The sequence below is a fragment of the Corvus hawaiiensis genome, chromosome 14 (assembly GCF_020740725.1).
Source record: "Corvus hawaiiensis isolate bCorHaw1 chromosome 14, bCorHaw1.pri.cur, whole genome shotgun sequence".
NCBI classification, from domain to species: Eukaryota; Metazoa; Chordata; class Aves; order Passeriformes; family Corvidae; genus Corvus; species Corvus hawaiiensis.
Genome location: NC_063226.1, coordinates 15,844,142 through 15,862,342, shown reverse-complemented (window position 1 = coordinate 15,862,342; position 18,201 = coordinate 15,844,142). Strand labels below are relative to the sequence as shown.

Sequence of the window (18,201 nt, the reverse complement as noted above, 5' to 3'; positions counted from 1 at the left end):
ACAGCCCCAGGGGAGCAAGAGCCGCCCTCTTGCCATGGTGCTTGGGCAGCTCACCCTGACAAGGGCATAGGGTGCCCATGGTGGGAGAGGGGATCCTGCTGGAGGAGCTGTTGGTTTGCTAGAAGCCTTCTCCTAAATATGGACATGATTATTTTTATTTTTTTATTTGCTTGCTCTGGAATCCTTTGCATTTTTCTCTTAATCCTGGAGAAGAATCAGCGGTGCCCTGTGTGCATGTGACATGGCTGCGCACAAACTCCCTTTGTGACTTCTTTCTTTCACGGGAGAGAAACACATTCAGGAAAAGCAGGGCCCTGACAACAGGAATCAAGTGTTTCTAAATATGGACATCCCTTTTTGGACTAAAAAGTCTTTTTGTACCATGCATATTTCCCCTGTTAATCATTTCCTTTTGTTCCTTGCAAACTTGGGTCCTCCAATGTTATAGAAGGAATTATAGCCGCTCTGTTTGTAAACTTTTCTTTATGATCCATGAACTGCCTTGTATGTTGGACAGATTTGCTGGCTTTTCTTTTTAGCGTGGTTGGAAAGGCCAGCACTCTGGTTTACTCACCCTAGGCTTTCCCCTTTTTTAAAAAAAACAGTCATATTTGGCCTCAGCCCATCTCGAAATATTGGGGATTTTACAGGCCATTGAGCTTTGCCTGGTCCTATTCAGTGCTTTTGTGCTGCACTAATTGGCTTGATAAAGAAGGGCCTGGGCTCTGTGGAGTGCTTCTCCTCCAAGGTGAAATGTGAGATGGATGGGGAAATATTCAGATGTTCACTAGCAGTTATGCTCGCTGGATAATCTGAATGCATCAGAAATGAGCTAGAGCTCAGACAAAGTAGGGGATTAGGAGTCTGAGATGGGCGAGCGGGTGGACATCTGGAAGCCTGCTGTTTAGCTCGTCTGCTGGGGTGGGTTGTGTCTTCATAATGTGGGTTATAGGCGCCGAAAACGAACAGCACGCTGGGATCACGGTGGCTCTCTGTGGATATATTCCAAAATAACAATTACTGTTGTTATTTGCGGAGGACCCCACCCTCCCCAGCAGAGCTCTGTGCATTCAAGCTCCCCCTCTGACGCTGGAGGGACACGCTCTGGTCTGATGGCACTGTTTGTGTGCCCCACCTCTGCCTGCTGCTCCGAAGTTTTGGGGGGAAACCTCACGCATCCCCATGGCTGGTGATACACAGCAGATGCTCAGGCCCCTGCTTGCACAGTGCCCCCGGTGATTCTGGTCAGGGGCAGCTCTGCAGAGCCCAACAGAAAAGCAAATGCATGGGAGAGGGGAAGAAAACCCAGCTCGGGGCTTCTGAGCCCTTCCCATATGCAGAGCCCAGTTCTCCCGAAGTTGAGCCCATTGTTACAGTGCAGGGCTGCTTCTGCCACCAGCAGCATCTGCTCTGGAGCACTGTCTGCCCAGGGCCGGCTCCACTCGCCCCACCCCTCCGTCAGCTCCCAGCCCCTCACCCTCATCCCTGCAGGCACGAGGCTCGTGGCTCGGTCCTCAGAGTGGGGTGGAGCAGGGTCCTTTCCTTTGATGATGAAATAGGAGTTGAAAAATCCTTCTGCTTTTTCGAAGACACGGTGTTGGAGAAGGAATTACAAATATGTTGTGAACAGAAACAGCTGAATAGTGGTTTGGTTTGTTTTTTCCCAACAAGTAATTTCTTTCCCAGCCTCTCCCTATGCGCTGCCTTTCTGCTCCTCCATCTCCAGCACTTTGCTCGTGCTTCCATCCTTTTCCTGGATACCCTGCCTTGGCAGCTTCAGTTTTGGCCACAGCTGTAAGGTACCCAGACGTGGCTGGCCACAGCTGGAGCCCCGCTGCTGCTGGAGCAGCGTTCCGCCCGCCGCAGGTGGGAGGCATCGCCCTGAGCCAGCCGGGAGGGTCCTGGGGAGCTGGGAGGTTCCTCGTTCGGGGGAGCAGTGTAATTCCCACCCTACTCCGTTTCTGGCAAAGCCGTCGCTGCTGGACACGGTGTCCCAGGGAATCAAAGCAGGGCTGAGGAGCGAGCCCGATGCAGCCGTGCGGCAGCGTCGCGGAAAGTGCTGACTCAGCAATATGTGGCCAGGTTGCGTGAAGGACCTGCAAAATTCGGAATTTGTGGGGGATGTTCTTGTTTTACCCGTCAGCTAGGCACACACTAATCTGACTATGGGGCTCTGGGTACAGCACCAATGGCCAGTGGCTCCTGCTGTGCTGCCTTGTTTTCTTGTCTTTTTCTGGCAAAACTGCTTTTTGTTTTGTTTTGGTTTGTTTTGTTTGGGGGAGCAGAGCTGAGTCCCAGTAGGCGATGGCAGCGTTTTTACTTTTTGTGTACTTCTGTGTCCTACGTGGGTTGAAACGTTGTTGTATGTTTTCTCTGGGTAGAAGCTTAGGGGGCTGCTGCTGAGGGCGATTTCTTGGCACTGGGTGGAGTGTGGGCACACAGGTAAACCAGCTCCTTTGCTAGGGCCAGTGTGCTAGGGATCCTGCCTCTTCGTCTGTGCCAGCAGCACCTTTTGGTAGAGGAAATAGAAGTCTGGAGAAGTGGAACAACACTGCTGTGGCCACCCATGGGCACCCTGGAAGCCAAACCTCTGGAAAGCTGGATTCAAAATACTTCTTTTTGTCCCAGGGTGGGAGGAGGCATGTATTTTGCCTGAAAAGCAGGGCCAGAAAAGATTTTTGTGTGCTGGAGGGCGGGAGGTGGGGGGGAGGGGCGAGCAGGGGCTCTAAGTTAGGAGACCTGCCTGATTTTACACAGGCTAAAAGCAGTTAAGCACCACAGTCCCGATTCTTCCTCCACTTTAATGTAACTTTTCAGATGCGCTGGCAGCACAAAGCGTTTAAACTGCTCCATACCAGGGGCAGAGCCTAAGGGGGCTGCCCAGGGGCTTTGGGAGCCCCCAGGGCAGGGACAGGACACCCTGCAGCTCCCTGATACTCTTCTGGGCTCTCAAAGCCTTTGCTGTGAGGTGGAGTCCAGGTTTGGGGGAGGCAGCCCCGAGCCCCGTGTCAGTTCCCCGGGTTCGGTGGGGGATGCTCCTGCAAACGAGTGCTGGGAGTTTGCATTCCCCTCGGCCTCAGCCCTGAAGGAAGCCTAAAGCCTCGGTCAATAATAAGCTTATAAGACAGTAAATCTTGGTAATGAGAAAAACAGAAGACGGCATCTGCTCAACACAATGGCGCTGTGTATGGTCTGGTAAACAGCTATTGAAAGGAGATGCCTGTTATCGGAGGGGTTACAGCTGAACAGCCCAATTTCCATGCAGGATTGGTGGGTTTCACTGCCCCCAGCCCTTCAGAGTGGCTGCTGGAATCCTGTTGGGGCCAGGCATGGGCAGAGGTCACCTGTTGCCCATGAGGCTGGGTGCTTGCCACAGGTGCAGCAGCCCCTGCCACAAAACCAGAGCCAAGCTACCATTGTCCTGCATGTGTGGAACTGGAGATGGGCATGAGATGGGACTGCCACTGTGGTTGTCTTCTCCTCCCATGCCCACTCCAACTCCTCCTTGCAATGGCTGCACTGGGAGATGTACGTACTTCAGAGGGTACTCTGCTGCAAACAGGTTGGGGAAAAAATGGAAAACAGCTTCTTCTCTTGTCTTTGGAGGTGCCAAAATGAGAGGAGCTGATGGGTAACAGGTGCCTGGGGATGAATGAGTCCTGCAGGGGCAGCAGGAAAAGGAAGAGGCTGGGTCTTCACCTGACACCCACTTCACCTGATGAACCTGGTGCCCGAGGGGTGGGAGATGGCAGTGGTCCTGCTCCTGCCCCAGCTGTGTGAAGCCAGGTCTGCAAAATGGGGAGGAGGAGAAGGGGAGAGTTAAGGGGAAGGAATCTGCATATGGTGTGTAATGCGTTTATGAATTGGGTCTTTAATAATTTACATTACCAGTTTAATACTTTGAATACAAATTATCTTGCCCATATGCTGTGCTGACAAACATAAAAATGGAGTAATCAAAGCTGTAATAGCACTACAGCAAAAAGACATAAAATGCCACTAGAAGGCTTAGGATAAATTATTGCATGCACACACCAGCTCTATGGCTCCCTGGTGCCAAAGGATGCATTGCAATTTCTTCCTCAGACTTTGCATTTGGGCTGGAGGACTGATGCAGTACAGGAGTACTGCTCAAAATTCTGCAAGATGGGCAGCATTTAACAAAGAAGAGGAAAGAAAAAAAGGCTCAGACTTGTTTGATAAACACCGCAATTTAAATTCTGCTCTGGCATTACATGGGCTGCCAAGGAAATATAGCCCTCTTATTTGTAGGGAGCCCCCTTCTTCCTCCAGCAGGGTTATTTGCATGTATTATAAACTGCAGTGCTGGCTTGCCATCTTCAGGCAGCTGCCACACACTGCACAGCATCCCTGTGCATCCTTGTCCATCCCTGTGCTGCTTGGAGGTGGTGGGTCCAGCCTGGTTCCACAAGGGCTGCCCAGGGGAGGATGCACCACGTGACCCAGGCAAAGGGCAGCATCAGTCCAGGCAAAACACAAGTTTCACCTCATCTCTCTTCACACCTGAACTTGTTCCCCTCTAATGCCTGAGCCCTGAGGGGCTGGAGGAGGTGGGAGAGGATGAAACAGCCCTAGGCCCTTGGTGCTGCCTCTTGGCCACTCTTGGGCTGCAATTTAGGTATAAGGGAACAGTATGGATGGCCTTGGGAGCTGCAAGATCACTTAGTGGTTTGTTTTTAGCAGCCTTTTGGTGCACATGTGCGTGTGTACCGGGTATCCTGAAGGGCACAGGGTTCTGCAGCAAAAGGAGCAGGTTTGCAGAGCAGAGATGCAAATTCTGCTCACAGGGAGCAGCTGCATTTGTAGGTTTCAGTAGACCTTGTGTTGTACGTTGTGGCAGAGCCCCTGCTTTTAAATACCAGCCCATTCATTGGTGCCACATCTCCAGCGCATCCCAGCTACAGGCAATCTTTCACAGAAAGAGCTGTTTAAGTCTCACATTTGCATACACTGAATTTCTCAGCTATCAGGGTTACTCCATGCTGTAATCCATTCTGTGCTTCTAATACGATCAGTGAAAAATGAGGCTTCTTCCCAAATAAATCATCACCAGTGAAGGAAATGGTGGTTTTTCTGCAAGGCCTGAGGCTCCTGCAGTAGCAATGTCTTTTTCCAAAAGGCAGAGGACTCTGGGCAGGCTTATTCTGTGCTGTATGAGCTCACTGCCAGTCTCCCCAAGATCTAAACCCTTTGCATATGAATGAGTTTTTCCTGCCTTTGCCTCTCCCAGGATCTGCTGCTCTCTGTCTCCCTGGGATGCGGTGCCAGCAGCTCGGGAACAGTGCACCCATAGGCTGGGGTTGCCCCTCTTTGTCTCATCCATTATTCCATGCATTGATGCACACACACCTCCCTCTCACATGCTAAGGGAAGAGGAGTGGATGCCAGTGTTTGGCATCCTGTGTCCTGGCAAGGTGGATGCTCAGGGCTGCAAGAAGCGAGAGAGAGAGCAAGAGAGAGAACACCCTCCTCCTGCCTAGCCTGCCTGTCCCTGTGTTCCTCCAAAGCCTGGTTTTGCCTGTGAACAGGGGGTTTTGGAGGAGCCCCACTCTGTCCCCTGGCCCTGGGGAACAACCACATGACAGAGCAGACCTGTTATTGCAGCCAAAACCCCTCAGTGCAAAGAGGCAACTGGAGCCTCTCCTGCCAGGGGCAATGGGACCTGTCTGGGTGGGGAAAGGTACCTGTGTGAGTCAGCATGGGGAGAAACAGGTGGGCATCCATCCCCACTGGAAGAACTTTTCCCATTGCCAGATCTTCTGGAGAATAAGGCCCTCACTGATCCTTTTGATCCACAAATAAATTGGATGGATCAAGATCACAATGAGAAATATCCCCATTCTCATCCAGAAGGGATTTTCAGCATAAAAAGGCTTTATGTGACTCATAAACTTTAACATTTATTTCCGCACGCGAGGTAAATATTTCCCCCTCTGAACGTCTAAGCAATGCTATTTTGTTTGAAGTCTCCATTTGTTTAAGTCTGGAGGTGACAATAATTCACCTGTTTTCCCTTCCTGTATTTCCCCAAGCAATGGCGTAAGCCAAAATAGAGCGAACTCAGCTCTGGCCGTTTGTCACTTGTCAGCTCCGTCCCTCAAGTACACCCAGACGAGCTTTGTCCTGGAGTTTACATTTGGGCACCTTCTGATCTCTAGCTGCTGGTAAATGGCCCTGTGTTCTCCTGTTTAGAGGAAGAAATACAGCATACCTGTATGCAGCCACTGCCAGAACAGGCAGGAAAGAAAGACATAACTTAATCTAACTCCAGATAAATCATGATTTCACAGCGATCTGCCTGCCACAGGCAGTTGAGAGTCCCATCTCCTTGGCACTGTAACAACACTTGTCACTCAACGTCCCAAAGAGACCTGCTCACGGCCAGAGATCACAGATGACTGAGAAGATGCCTGGAGTTGTAAACACCATCAATCTGGAGAAAACAAACACTCCCGGGAGCTGATGTCAGATGGGGATGTTGGAAGTCAGTGCTTGTCTCTGCAGAGCACAGGATGTGCCCGTGGGCTGCATGGATCCCCATCCTTACACCTCCCCAGGTCTGGTATCGCCTGAAGCTCCAGCAAATCCAGGGAGGCTAAGTGCTGTCTGACCTCTTCCCCAGGAGGGCTTGGGCCCCCAGATTTTGGAGGCTGTAGCCCCCTGTGCAGCCTCCAGCACCTCACAGAAAGGGACCAAGGTAGGGGGTAGCTGCTGTGGGGCAGAGGCATTGGGGGGTGGCCTTGAGGGTGGCAATGTGGCTGTGTGCAGCTGCTGGGGGTGCAGCCCCATTCCTACTGAGTGCCCCTTGCCACCCTCCAACCCACAGGGCTCCTACCAGAGAAGGAGGCTGGTTTGGGAGAGGTGTTTGAGTTTTGTTTTAGTTCCCCACTTACAGGCAGAGACCCTCAGTGTGGGCAGAGAGCCCCTGTCCCATGCTGACACACCAGTTTTTGGAGAAGCTCCCCAACTCATCACGAGCAGTGTGCTTGCAGCACAGGTACCTCACTTTGTTTTCTATCCTTTTTGGTACCCCTTTGGTGCCTTTCCTGGCTTTGGTGGAGTCACTTCTGATTTACAGCTGGTGTCACATGAAGTCTGAAGCAGGTGCTCTCCTCCTGCCCCACTCCCACCCAGGACTCCCCTGTTACTTCTGCAGCTCCCAGTGTGGCTCCCTGGGTCCCTGCCTGTCCTCAAGGACATGTCCATGTCCAAGCCTAAATTCAAAGCTAACATGCACAGGCTGTTTCTTTATCTGTCAGCCTCTGTTTCTTCTTTCCCCTACTTTTGCGAGGAAACTGAATCCAAGGCTGCCATGTAATGATGATGACATTATTGTTAGTAGTTATTTCTATTTCCATAGTTCCAAGAGGTAGAGAACAGAGTCCCACTGGGTTAAATGCAGCACATGCTATAACAAAAAGACAGTCTGAGTGCCAAACAACTTGCAGTCTTCTTTTTAATGTAAGGAATGTAAAATTAAGATTACTATAGCAACATCTTGCCCACGTTGAACACAGATAGGATTTGCTGGTCTTTATAAATACATATGCGTGTGTGTATGTGTATATATATGTAGTGTACATATACAAATCCTAAATATCTCTGGCAACTTTTTCTGTAGTTGAATTTATATTTAATTTCAAGCTCTCTGTATCACAGATCTTATTTGCATCCAGCTTTCCTTCAGCAGCCTTACCTTTTCCTTCAGGCTCTTTTGTGCACACTGCATGCCAGGCTCAAGTGCCCTCTGCCTGGGGACAGCGCTTAGTCCCTGGTTGGGAGCAGGGACAAACCCTGACTGGGAGAGGTAATCCCATCTACTGGGGGTTTCATTTTAAGTGTATACAGCCCTGTTAAATCTTATAACTGATTAAACATCTCCAAATTTGCTTCCTTCAATTAGATTTTAGGAAAGTGGGGTGAACTTGAGACATGCAAATCCTTCATTTTTCTTCCCATCTCTCTTCTCTCAAGTTATTAGTTGAACTTCTAATGAAATTTCCTGTGAGGTATGAACCGCAGCTGTCATTTCTTCTCCATGACAGAATAAAACCTGGGCCCAGAAATGCCTGCGGGAAGGGCAGAGCACAACCAGGAGTGGGGAGCTGAGGGAAAGGCAGCAGGAGGATGGATGCTCCTACAGCTCAGTGTCACTTAAATTCTCTAGGAAAGCAGCAGAAATTCAAGCACTGTTTTCACCTTGTTGCACAGGTAAGTGGAGTTACTGATAAAGAAGAGTTTTAACATCACCAGATCTGAAGAGAGCTGTCTTTGCTTATGAGCCTACAATCACGGAGGAGGGGAAAACCAGGCACCAAACTGTGCTAAGGAGATCTGAAGGGTACCGCTCTCTGCCAAAGAAAGACGAACTGGAGGGATAACCTCTTATCTCGAGGAGCAGGAGGAATTAACAGCTCGTTTGTAGCAGCTTTAAGGCTGTGGAGTTGAACGTGCGCAGTTGGAGGGCTGGTGGATCCGCTGTTTTGAGACCAGACTGTAATGGAGATCTGAGAACCAAAACTGAAAACGTCTGCTGGCAGGTCTGGATGGAGAAGCTGGAAAGCAGCCTGGAGTTGCCAGCTGCAGATTTCTGGTGCCTATGACTTAGCAGAATCAAATACAACGAAATAAATCACAGGCAGCTCTGCCTGCAGGGTCTAGAAGGAAAGCAAAGGGACCGGGATGAGGCAGGTGAGCAACCCCAGTGGGTCTGTGCAGATGGCAGGAGTGGAAAGGTGAAGAACGGCTCTTCAGGGCACAGAGAGGCCCACTTTCAAAGCCAACCCAGGCAAATGCAATAGCTTTTCTTCAGACAGAACTGGTGTATGAGCAGGAATCAATACCCTCCTGCAGAGCCTGTAAAAACGCTGACGGGTATAAGTGAGCAGAGCTGATGCCCAGAGGAGATTTCTGGATGGAGCTATTGAAGAGATGGGCAGGACAGACCAAACACAAGTGATACTTCACGCATACATTGGGTGTTGGTGTGGACCTTACAGTGGCAGACTGAAGGTACAGGGGCAGCTGAAGATCAGACCAGGCGATGGGGAGTGGGTTGAAGACCAGTGGAAGTTCATGAGCAATGATGTATTCTAGGGCAGAGCAAAGTGACCTTTGTAAGACGGGCACTCAGCTCTTTGCTGCAGGCAGGCTGTTCCTTTGCTGAATTGTCCCTGACCCTGGGCCGACCCATAGGCAGAGGAGACTTTGCCACCTCTTTGCCCAAAGGAAGGAGTAAAGGAAGGCTCCCGGGGGTCCAGCAGGGCAGCAGGGCAGCAGGGCTGGGAAGCAGGCCCAGGAGTAGTCAGCAAGGTCTGTAGGGTTGAACAAGCCATCTCCAAGGCCGCTGGTTAAAATACACACACACTTTCTCATCCTCTTCTCTGGAATGGGCACCCAGCAGGACATGAGTCTGTTTACGATGGAAGTTAACCCTGGGCTTCCTCAGGTAAGAGCAGCTGCTGTGGGCAGCATGAGCACCAGTACTGTGCACTGGGTAAAGGTTTACGTGGAACCTCAGCCCAGAGACCTGGTAGCTTGCCCCTTGGAAATGCTGCAGAGCTTTGCAGATGTGCTGGAGTGTCCAGTGAAATCAGAGCTTTTGGTGGGGGTACAGCAAGAGAAGGGAATAATTTCTGTTTCCCCAAAGGATATGGAGTTTCCCATCTGTGGACTGCACATTGCTGATACATACCAAAGTGATAGCCTGAGGAAAGGGAATCTTTTCACTGGGGAAAAAACTTTGGAGTCAACTGACTGCAGCCCCTCTGTTAATTCCTGCCACACTGCCCCTGTGGATGGCTGCACTTCTGCAGGGGCAGGTAGGTACCACACGTCCCCCTTGGCTCCACAGCACTGCTGTACCAGCCACCATCACCATCACCTCTCTGCTTTTTATTACTCTCGACCTCCCTGTTCCCATCAGGTGTTTTAAGCAAGCCTGCCACCAAGGCTGTAATCGGTTCTCATGTCCTCCTATTTATGCTCTCACCCAGCAATTTGCGCAGGGCTGTCGAGCTCTCCACTGGTAATTGACAGGGGAAGGCAATCTGCTTCACGAGAGGAAACATCTCCACGGCTGCTGGATCCGAGCAGGCTATTTCCCATAATGAGGATGAAGTAAAACAGGATCTCGCTAACAGCCGTGGATGTGGCTGAGCCCTCATTACTGCAGGCACAGAGGTGCTGCTTGGGACATAATTAAGAGCTCAATATTTGGAGTTCAATGTGTCACACTGTCCTTCCTACGCTGCTGCCTCATAGCAAGGTGCTTAGTGCCGAGTGCTCCTGAAGTTTGCTCAAGTCAAAATAAAGGCTGCAGGAGGGGCTGCTCAGGGAAAAGGGAAAGCTCCTTGTCTTCTTTCTTAAGGCAGTTGTTTCTCTCCTTGCACAGGACAACCATGGGAATTTCAGCCTTATCGTTGAAAAGCAACTGCCAGTGGCAATAGCTTGTACCAGCCCTGGCTGGAAAAGCAGCTTGGACGTGGTGTGGGCAGAATGTTTGCAGGTGGGGGTGCATCCGAATCCGAATGGGGGCTGGGGAGGCACGGAATGTGGAGAGGAGAGTCCCCAGAGCATCTCAGCAGTTTCCATCTCGCACTGTGCCCCCTGCACAGTCAGAGAATAAACTTAGGTCCCTTCTCCACACAGAGGTGGTGGTGAATTGGGTAATACCTCGACATTTCCAAAAGTTTGGCCTGATTCCTCCAGCTGATCTCTATCTGGGATGAACGCCAGGCTGGAGGAGGGGAAAGTAAGGGGAGAGAAAGTGAGGTGAGAGAGGCTACAAGAGCTGCACTGGGAAAACTGAGAGCAACCCAGCCAGCATCCCTGCAGGTGCTGATGTGGGAAACTGTGACAACAGTGAGATTTTTGTGTGCACAGCATGTTGGGGCAAAAGGGATGGGCTGGAAAGGGAATGGTGAAAGGAGACCTGTAAGGAGCAGGAATGGGTTTGGTTTTGGTTTCTACTGGTAGAAGAAGGGACTGGGTGAGAAATCTCAGTGAGAAAAATATAAAGTGCTCCTTTTTTCCCCCCCTCTTCCTCTCCTGCCATCCCAAGAGGTCTCTGTGGAAGGGAAAAGCCTGCCCCAGCCTCCCAGGAGCACACGCATCATGGGGATGGTGTGAGGAGGACGAGTGGTCCTTCTTCTGCTTGAGTCAAAGGCAGATCTTGAACACAAATGGGGTGGGGGTACTGGTCTGTCATGAACCAGCTTTCCTCTCTTTGCATTGCTTTTATTTGCAGAAGTATCTTACTTGGATACTAAACCACTTAATTCTTCAGGTTTTGTTAGCTATTAAATACATAAATTCTTCCCTGAGGGTTTTTTTCCCCACAACAAACCCCACCAGCTGATCATTTCCATACCTTTCCTTCAGCCATGATTGTCACCTGGGCAGAGTCCCATGCTACCCCTCAATTGTCATCTGAACATCCTCTCTGAGCAGCCTGCACAGCAACCAGGCTGTCTTTGCTGGGAGCAGGCCCTCTAATTTGGCTTTTGCTTTGGGTGGGATTCAGTTAAGTCACTGAAAAATCTCACATTCTGTCCTAGCACCTTGAGACCTGCAGCAAGACTGGTTCCAGCCTGGCCCACCATGGGATGCTGCCTGATGTAGCTGGTGGTGAGAGCTACCACAAAACCCAGCACATGTCCCCAGGGAGGCAGAGCTGGGTTCGAGGCACTGATGATGCTGCAGGGAAGAGCCTGAGTTTCTTCACACGTATCGGAAGGGCTGGAGTTATTTGCAAGCAGAGACTGTGCAAATCCCATGCATAATTCAGCCGCTGCCATACAAATCATCCCACCAGTAAAAGCCTTTTCAGAAAGTGTGATTTGATCGCAACAAACTTTGACCTAAATGTGCTGCAGCCGACAGCCCTGTATGACAGGTTTTAAACTTTTGCCGTCACTTCCTTCTGAGAGGCAGAGTGAATCTAGGTCAGCCCCCTCCCCTTGCTTGTTTGTAATGAGGCTAATTCTGATTTCATTCATGTTGCATCCTCGAGTTTGAGATGGGGGAAAAAAATGGGAGATTTGAAAAGGCAAGTCAGCCTCAAAGTCATTCTTCTTAAATCCCATCTTGGAGCAAAGGAAGTGGTTTGATGTTACATCCCAAGGCAACATTGATGGTGTCATTTAATATTCAGGGTGCGAAAGGAATACAAAGTTTTCCTTCTTTCCCTTTTTATTTGGCTTGCAGCATTAAGCAGTTGGGCTGAATGAACAGGCCTGTGTCGGCGGCTTTCGCAGCGATTAACAAAAAGGCCCATTCTGGGCGAGCGGGCTGCGCGCTGCGTCAGGCTGCTGCTCCGGGGACAAAGGGGGAAGTGGCTGAACACGAGGTTAGTAGTTTGTCTGGAGCTTCTAGGCAAGCATGACGGCATAAATAGAGCCGCTTGTTTGTTGATCTCCTCTGCGATGGCAGCTCAGGGCAAGCTGCTGCATTCATCTGTTTATTGCTGAAGCAGCCAGTGCTGTTTTTCCCAGGACTGGGATTCTCTGACGCTGTGCACAGTACAGCTGTGTTGCTTCTGCATAAATAGCTGCACAGTCCAAATGGACGAGAGAAAAGTTTGGGAAAGAGTAACTACTGCTCTGTGTGTTTGGCTAGAGAACTGCAGGTGAATAATAGTGATTCCCCCTTTGGTAATGGTTTGGAAATAACTGCCTCCTGGCCACATGCTGGATTTACGGGCAGAATTGAGATAAGGGGAGGGGAAAAGGTGTTTGCCCTTATGTTTATGCTAGTAGTCATGATGCATGGCGGGACTAAATGACTTATTTTAGCAGTGTTTGTCAGCTCAGTGAGTCTTAGACTGTGCCAAGGAATGAACCTCCACTATCTGGGGTCTAGATCAGAATCTTAAACAAATAAAACAGACTGTGCTGGAAAGGCACATGCTGAAGCTCTCCACTGGCTGAGCAGTGCATCCTTGTGGCATTCAACACCTGTAGGCTGCTGGTATCAATATGGGAGGCAGCAGAGACCTCTATACCCTCACCCAGTCTGTTCAGGGGTGGAGGAAACCTGCTCTGCCCATCACCAGGAGCAGCCATGCAGGGGCTAAAGAGTGTGGAAGTAGCCCATGTGGCAAAGGATTTATCAGCCTCATTTCTGCTTCTGCTTATGTGTGTCTCCCAAAGGCCATTGCTAGAGTCAAAATGCCCATGTGTTGAGAAATTTCAGCTTTTATCTCCTGTTATTCTTGCTGGAAATAAACATGAGTACTTGGCTAGGTTGGTGTGGTGGGAGAAGAGGGGTTCAGCTCCATTCAGCATCTTTGCCCTGCGTGTGTGGATCTGGGGAACAGAGCAGGTGTTTGGTGGGACATGGGCAAGGGAGGAAACTGAGTGTTACTGCTTGGGGACCTCTGTGTCAGGAATGACTATAAAATTGCCTTTGCAGCTCACTAGGAGTTAGTTTCAGGGAGGAAACCACTAACCTGTCCCATGGTCCTGGTGGTCCCTGTGGTCCTGGTGCCTGCTTTTGCAAGGAGGGAGTTACAGATCAAAGATGGCTTGCCTGCACCCTGTCTGCAACTGAGACAGGCAGCATGGAAGCTGGTATTGCTCTCCTCTCTTTTCATGTCTCCTCCCTCCTTCGAAGTGGGACACCAAGACACCTTCAAATGAGCTCATGTTGGAATTCTGAAATTTCCAACATGGTATTCCTGATCCAGTGCTAACCTACCTGTTCCAGGGGGTGCCCAAGGGGCCACTAATTATTTTGGTAAGCATGAGGAGTTCCCCAGGTCTGGCTAAAGGGAATGGGCATATCACTGTCACCAAGCATGCTCAGTCAAAACAGCAAGAAAAATTGGCCTTAAATACACCAAATTCAGTATAGTAGTATTTGTAGAGAACAGCCATTATCTTTGTATATTTGACAAAAGTTAATTGTCTCCGTGACAAAATCAGTGTAGTAGTCAGCCTGTCCCTGTATAGGAGGGGAAAAAATTCTTCATTTATAAGCGATTCATTAAGTAGCATTAAAGCTGTCTCTGAAGACAAAATAATCTTTTTAAAGAGGACTCAAGGTAGCGAGAAGGAAGATTAATGCCTCAGCTATTTTTCAATTATGTAAGCCTCCATTTTTTACAGTATACCTGGATTAACTCTTACTGAGCTGTGTGCCCTGGTAGGTAGGGTTGGGAAACGGGTGTTTTGTGCCACTGGACACGCTCAGCAAGGGATGAGGGATGCTCTGCACAGGGCTGCTGTGACGGGCACAGCAGGAGGGTGCCAGGCACTGCCCCTCTCAGCCTTGCTGTTAGCAAAGCTATGACATTTTTGCACAAGGAGTGTGCGTTTATGGTGCTTGAATATTTTGCACTGATTACATTCTGCTTGGTCTTCCTGTTTGCATACATGTATGTACTCTCCCTGGTGTAGTTCAGATACTGAAGTGTTCTCGTTTCTGACCCTAATTTAGGTGCCTTCTCTTGCGATCACATTCATGATCCTCACACAATCAAATGAGCCTAAATTCTTCTAACACACCGAGGATACTCTTATTTCAATGGGATTTATGTCAGCAGTTCTGGTAAAGTGTAATTAAAAAGGTCTCATTGATACCTCTACCTTCATTTTTTTCCCTTGCCACGGCTTCCTAGAGTGCTCTCCTTGTCTTAATTGAAGCAGTGAAGAGTCCATTTAGCAGGAAGGTGGGAGGAAGCAGCCTGAATATCATTCATCTAAATCACTCCACTGATGAAAACAGTTGCTCACTACATCTATCATAATTTCTTCTAAGTTTCTTACAGGAGATTAGTTGCTGCAACTATGCAGATGCACACATGCCTGGTAGAGCTCTGCAGACCTTCCCATCTTGGGCAGTCACTCCAGGCTGTGGAAAAAGACTGCTTTTTGCAGGTATAAACTATCCACAAAAAAAAGCGGCCAGATAAAAAGCCATTTTTATGTTTCTCCAGTTGCATTAGTTTCATGAAACATTACACCCCCTTTACCTCACACTGCTGTGTGAGCAAGGCTTTTTTAAGTGTGAGGCCAAAATCTTTTTTGGGCAGCTTCAGTGCTCTTGCCAAGACATTTGTACGTAAGGTTCAGTCCTTTGAAGTCACATTCCGGTTCTCCACAGCTGAAACACACCTGAGAGCATCTTAAAAATAGTGCAAAAGCTTCCAGAGAAGAGCAGAGTGAAGGTGAAAGGTGCTGAAAGGATATATCCATGAGAGCTGACCTCGCTCCTGTCTGCAGGTAGGTCCTGAACACAGAGCAGCTGGAAGTCCGTGAACAAAATTATTTGGTTTACACAGAGAAAATATTTGCAAAACTATGCAGAATTCAGTGCAGAGTGTCAAAAGGAGGCCAAAAGAAGTGACATGTTAAGCCAAAATGCTGTCTTTAACAATACAAGAAAGCAGGATTTTGATAATTTTCTTTAAAACCCTCTCGTTTTTTTTTCAAAATTGAGTGCTCTCCAGTCATGGGGGAAAGGTAAAAAGACATTTAAAGCAGGTTGGCTCAGCAAGGCTCTGAATGCAGATGCAGGGCTGGCTCTTACCCTGGGCCACCAGGCCAGGGCAGACCCTGATGGCTGCTGATCTCAGCTGTGCCTTGCTGCTGCTTGTACTCCGCTGGCAGGGAATGAGCCATCAAAGCCTTTGCGTTTAGCTTTGTTATTGACTCACTTGACCAGGCAGTTGTAAAACCCCCATGAGGGATTGTGACACAACCTTAATGTTTGCTTGGGCACTTTGACCTGCACACAGAGGGGTGGCTTTGGGCAGAAGCCAGAGGAGGTGGTGCTGGATAGCCTCAGCATGCCCCTGCCCTCTGTCCTGCCCATGGCTGGTGCTGACCACCTGTGCTATGAACACAGGCTGAGAGAGCTGGGGTTGTTCGCCCTGGAGAAGAGAAAGTTCCAGGGACACCTTAAAGCACCTTCCAGTCCCTAAAGGGGTTACAAGAGAGCTGGAGAGGGACTTTAGACAAGCGCATGGAGTGATAGAACCAAGAGGGAATGGCTTTAAACTGACAGAGGGCGGGTTTAGATTAGACATAAGGAAGAAATTTTTGGCTGTTGAGGATGGTGAGGCCCTGGCACAGGTTGCCCAGAGCAGCTGTGGATGCCCCATCACTTGAAATGTTCCAGGCCAGGTTGGATGGGGCTCTGAGCAACCTGGTGTTCCTGAAGGTGTCCCCACCCACGGCACGGGGAATTGGAACTGAGTGGTCTTTACAGTCCTCTCCAACACAAACCATTCTACAGTTCTACAGTATCCCTATTTTCTCTTTTCTGATTTTGTTTTCTAAACAAAGCTGAGAGCTCATGTGGTTGTGGTATTGCAGCCACAGTCTGACCACAGTACTTTGGTCTCTTCTTGCTCATGCTGGTGTGGAATGAAGCACAGAAGCCCCAGCCACGGGGCTGGGCTGCAGGACGTGTGTATCCCGATTGAGGGAGCTGGGTATCCTGACTGAGTGAGCTGGGTATCCCGGCTGCGGGAGCTGGGTATCCCGACTGAGTGAGCTGGGTATCCCGGCTGCGGGAGCTGGGTATCCTGACTGAGTGAGCTGGGTATCCCGGCTGCGGCAGCTGGGTATCCTGACTGAGTGAGCTGGGTATCCCGACTCAGTGAGCTGGGTATCCCGGCCGAGCGCTGTTTTCCTGCGGCTGAGAAGCGTGCGAGGGGGCTGCTGAAGCTTACATTACTGCTGGGGCTTCTGCAGCGCACACGTTAAAATCGGTTAAAAGTATTAAACCGAAAGTGAATGGTCTTATTCTGGCGTAATGGGTTGAAAAAGTCCCTGTGGGGATGGGTTTGCCCGAGTGGTGGCTGGCTGGGAGCGGAGCCGCGGGGCAGCGGGAAGCAACGGCACCGGGAAAGGCTTCAGCGACTCGAGGTGCGAAACTTCACCTCGAAATCGCTACCTGCCGGCACCTCTGCCCAAGGGCGGGAGCCGGGCGAGGGTCCGGCGGCAGCGGAGGCCGGAGGGGCGCAGGGGCGGCGGGGCGATGGCTCCGAGCGGGGACCCCCGCCCGCCCCCGCCCGCGCTGCCCGGCGCCGCCGCGCGGTGGCGCCATCGGCCCGGAGAGCGCCTCAGTGCCCCCGCCGCGCACCGGGCACCCCCGCCCGGCCCCCCCGCTCCGCCCCGAACAGGGCGGCGGCACCGCCGGGGAGGGGGCGGCGGGCTCGCCCCGGGACGGGCCGGGCCGGGGCCCGGGGCGCGCTCCTCCCCGCGGCGGCCCGGGGGTGAGAGCTGCCGTCGGGGCGGGAGGAGGAGGAGGGGCCCCGGCGGCGGCGGGCAGAGGCGCGCATGGAGCGGCCGGGGAGCAACGGGAGCTGCCCGGGCTGCCGGCTGGAGGGGGGCCCGGCGGCGGGAGCCGCCACCGGCCTGGCGGCCGTGCTTATCTTCACCATCGTGGTGGACGTGCTGGGCAACGCGCTGGTCATCCTCTCCGTACTGCGGAACAAGAAGCTCCGCAACGCCGGTGAGCGCGAGGCGGGCGCGGGGCGGGCGCGAGGGGCGGGCGGAGCGGCCCCGCACCGCGCCCCGGGCTCCGCCGCCCCGGCCCCGCATGGCCCCGCTCGTGGCGGGGCGGGAGCCCGCGGGGGGCGGCGGGGGCACAACCGCAGCCCCGCACCGGGGCGGTGAGGGCATCTCCGCCGGGGAGCCCCGGGTGCGATCTGCCCCGGCCAAGGGCTCCGAGCTGCCGCTGAGCAGGAGCAGTGCCCGCCCGTCGCTTCTCTCGGTGACCGGGCTGCCGCCGGGTTCCCGGCTCACTTTCTGCCCGTCCCGTCCTGTCCCGTCCCGCTGCTGCTGCTGTCCTCCGACTTTTCGAAACTTTTGTCCCCCAGAGGCAGCTGCAAACGGAGGAGCCAGCTCAGGTAAAACCCACGTCCCTTCAGCCGACCCGCGCTGGGAGGAGCGGGGCAGAGGCGCAGGTGAGGACGACTCCGAGTGCCGCGTCAGGTGCTGAGCGAGAGCGCTCGGGTTTTTAAGTCGAGTCCATTACAACGCTGTACAGTTGCTTTTGTGTTCCAGCCTTTCAGTGTTTCAGTATTTTCATCGTAAAGCTGCTATGCTGAAAGCAGAGTGAAGAATTTGCATGTTTTTTTCCCCGGGTAATTTGGAAGTCTGCTTTGTAGCCTTATGTACTGACCTCTCAAATGAATTTATCTAGGAAAATTTTTAAGCTGATATTATT

General features: G+C 51.4%; 1 protein-coding gene across 4 annotated transcripts in view; it reads left to right on the top strand.

Annotated features, from left to right (window-relative positions):
* The first annotated feature begins 17,243 nt into the window (after window positions 1-17,243).
* GPR50 (G protein-coupled receptor 50) overlaps window positions 17,244-18,201 on the top strand; it is a 43,538-nt gene continuing 42,580 nt past the window's right edge. The window contains exons 1-2 of one of the 4 annotated variants that reach the window (XM_048319128.1): window positions 17,244-17,484; window positions 17,852-17,938. In XM_048319128.1, the coding sequence (XP_048175085.1) occupies window positions 17,310-17,484; window positions 17,852-17,938 (262 nt within the window). In that variant the 5' untranslated portion in view covers window positions 17,244-17,309. Of the gene's footprint in view, window positions 17,485-17,851; window positions 17,939-18,201 lie in introns of those variants that run through there. The other 3 variants (XM_048319129.1, XM_048319131.1, XM_048319130.1) reach the window with 3 other exon arrangements.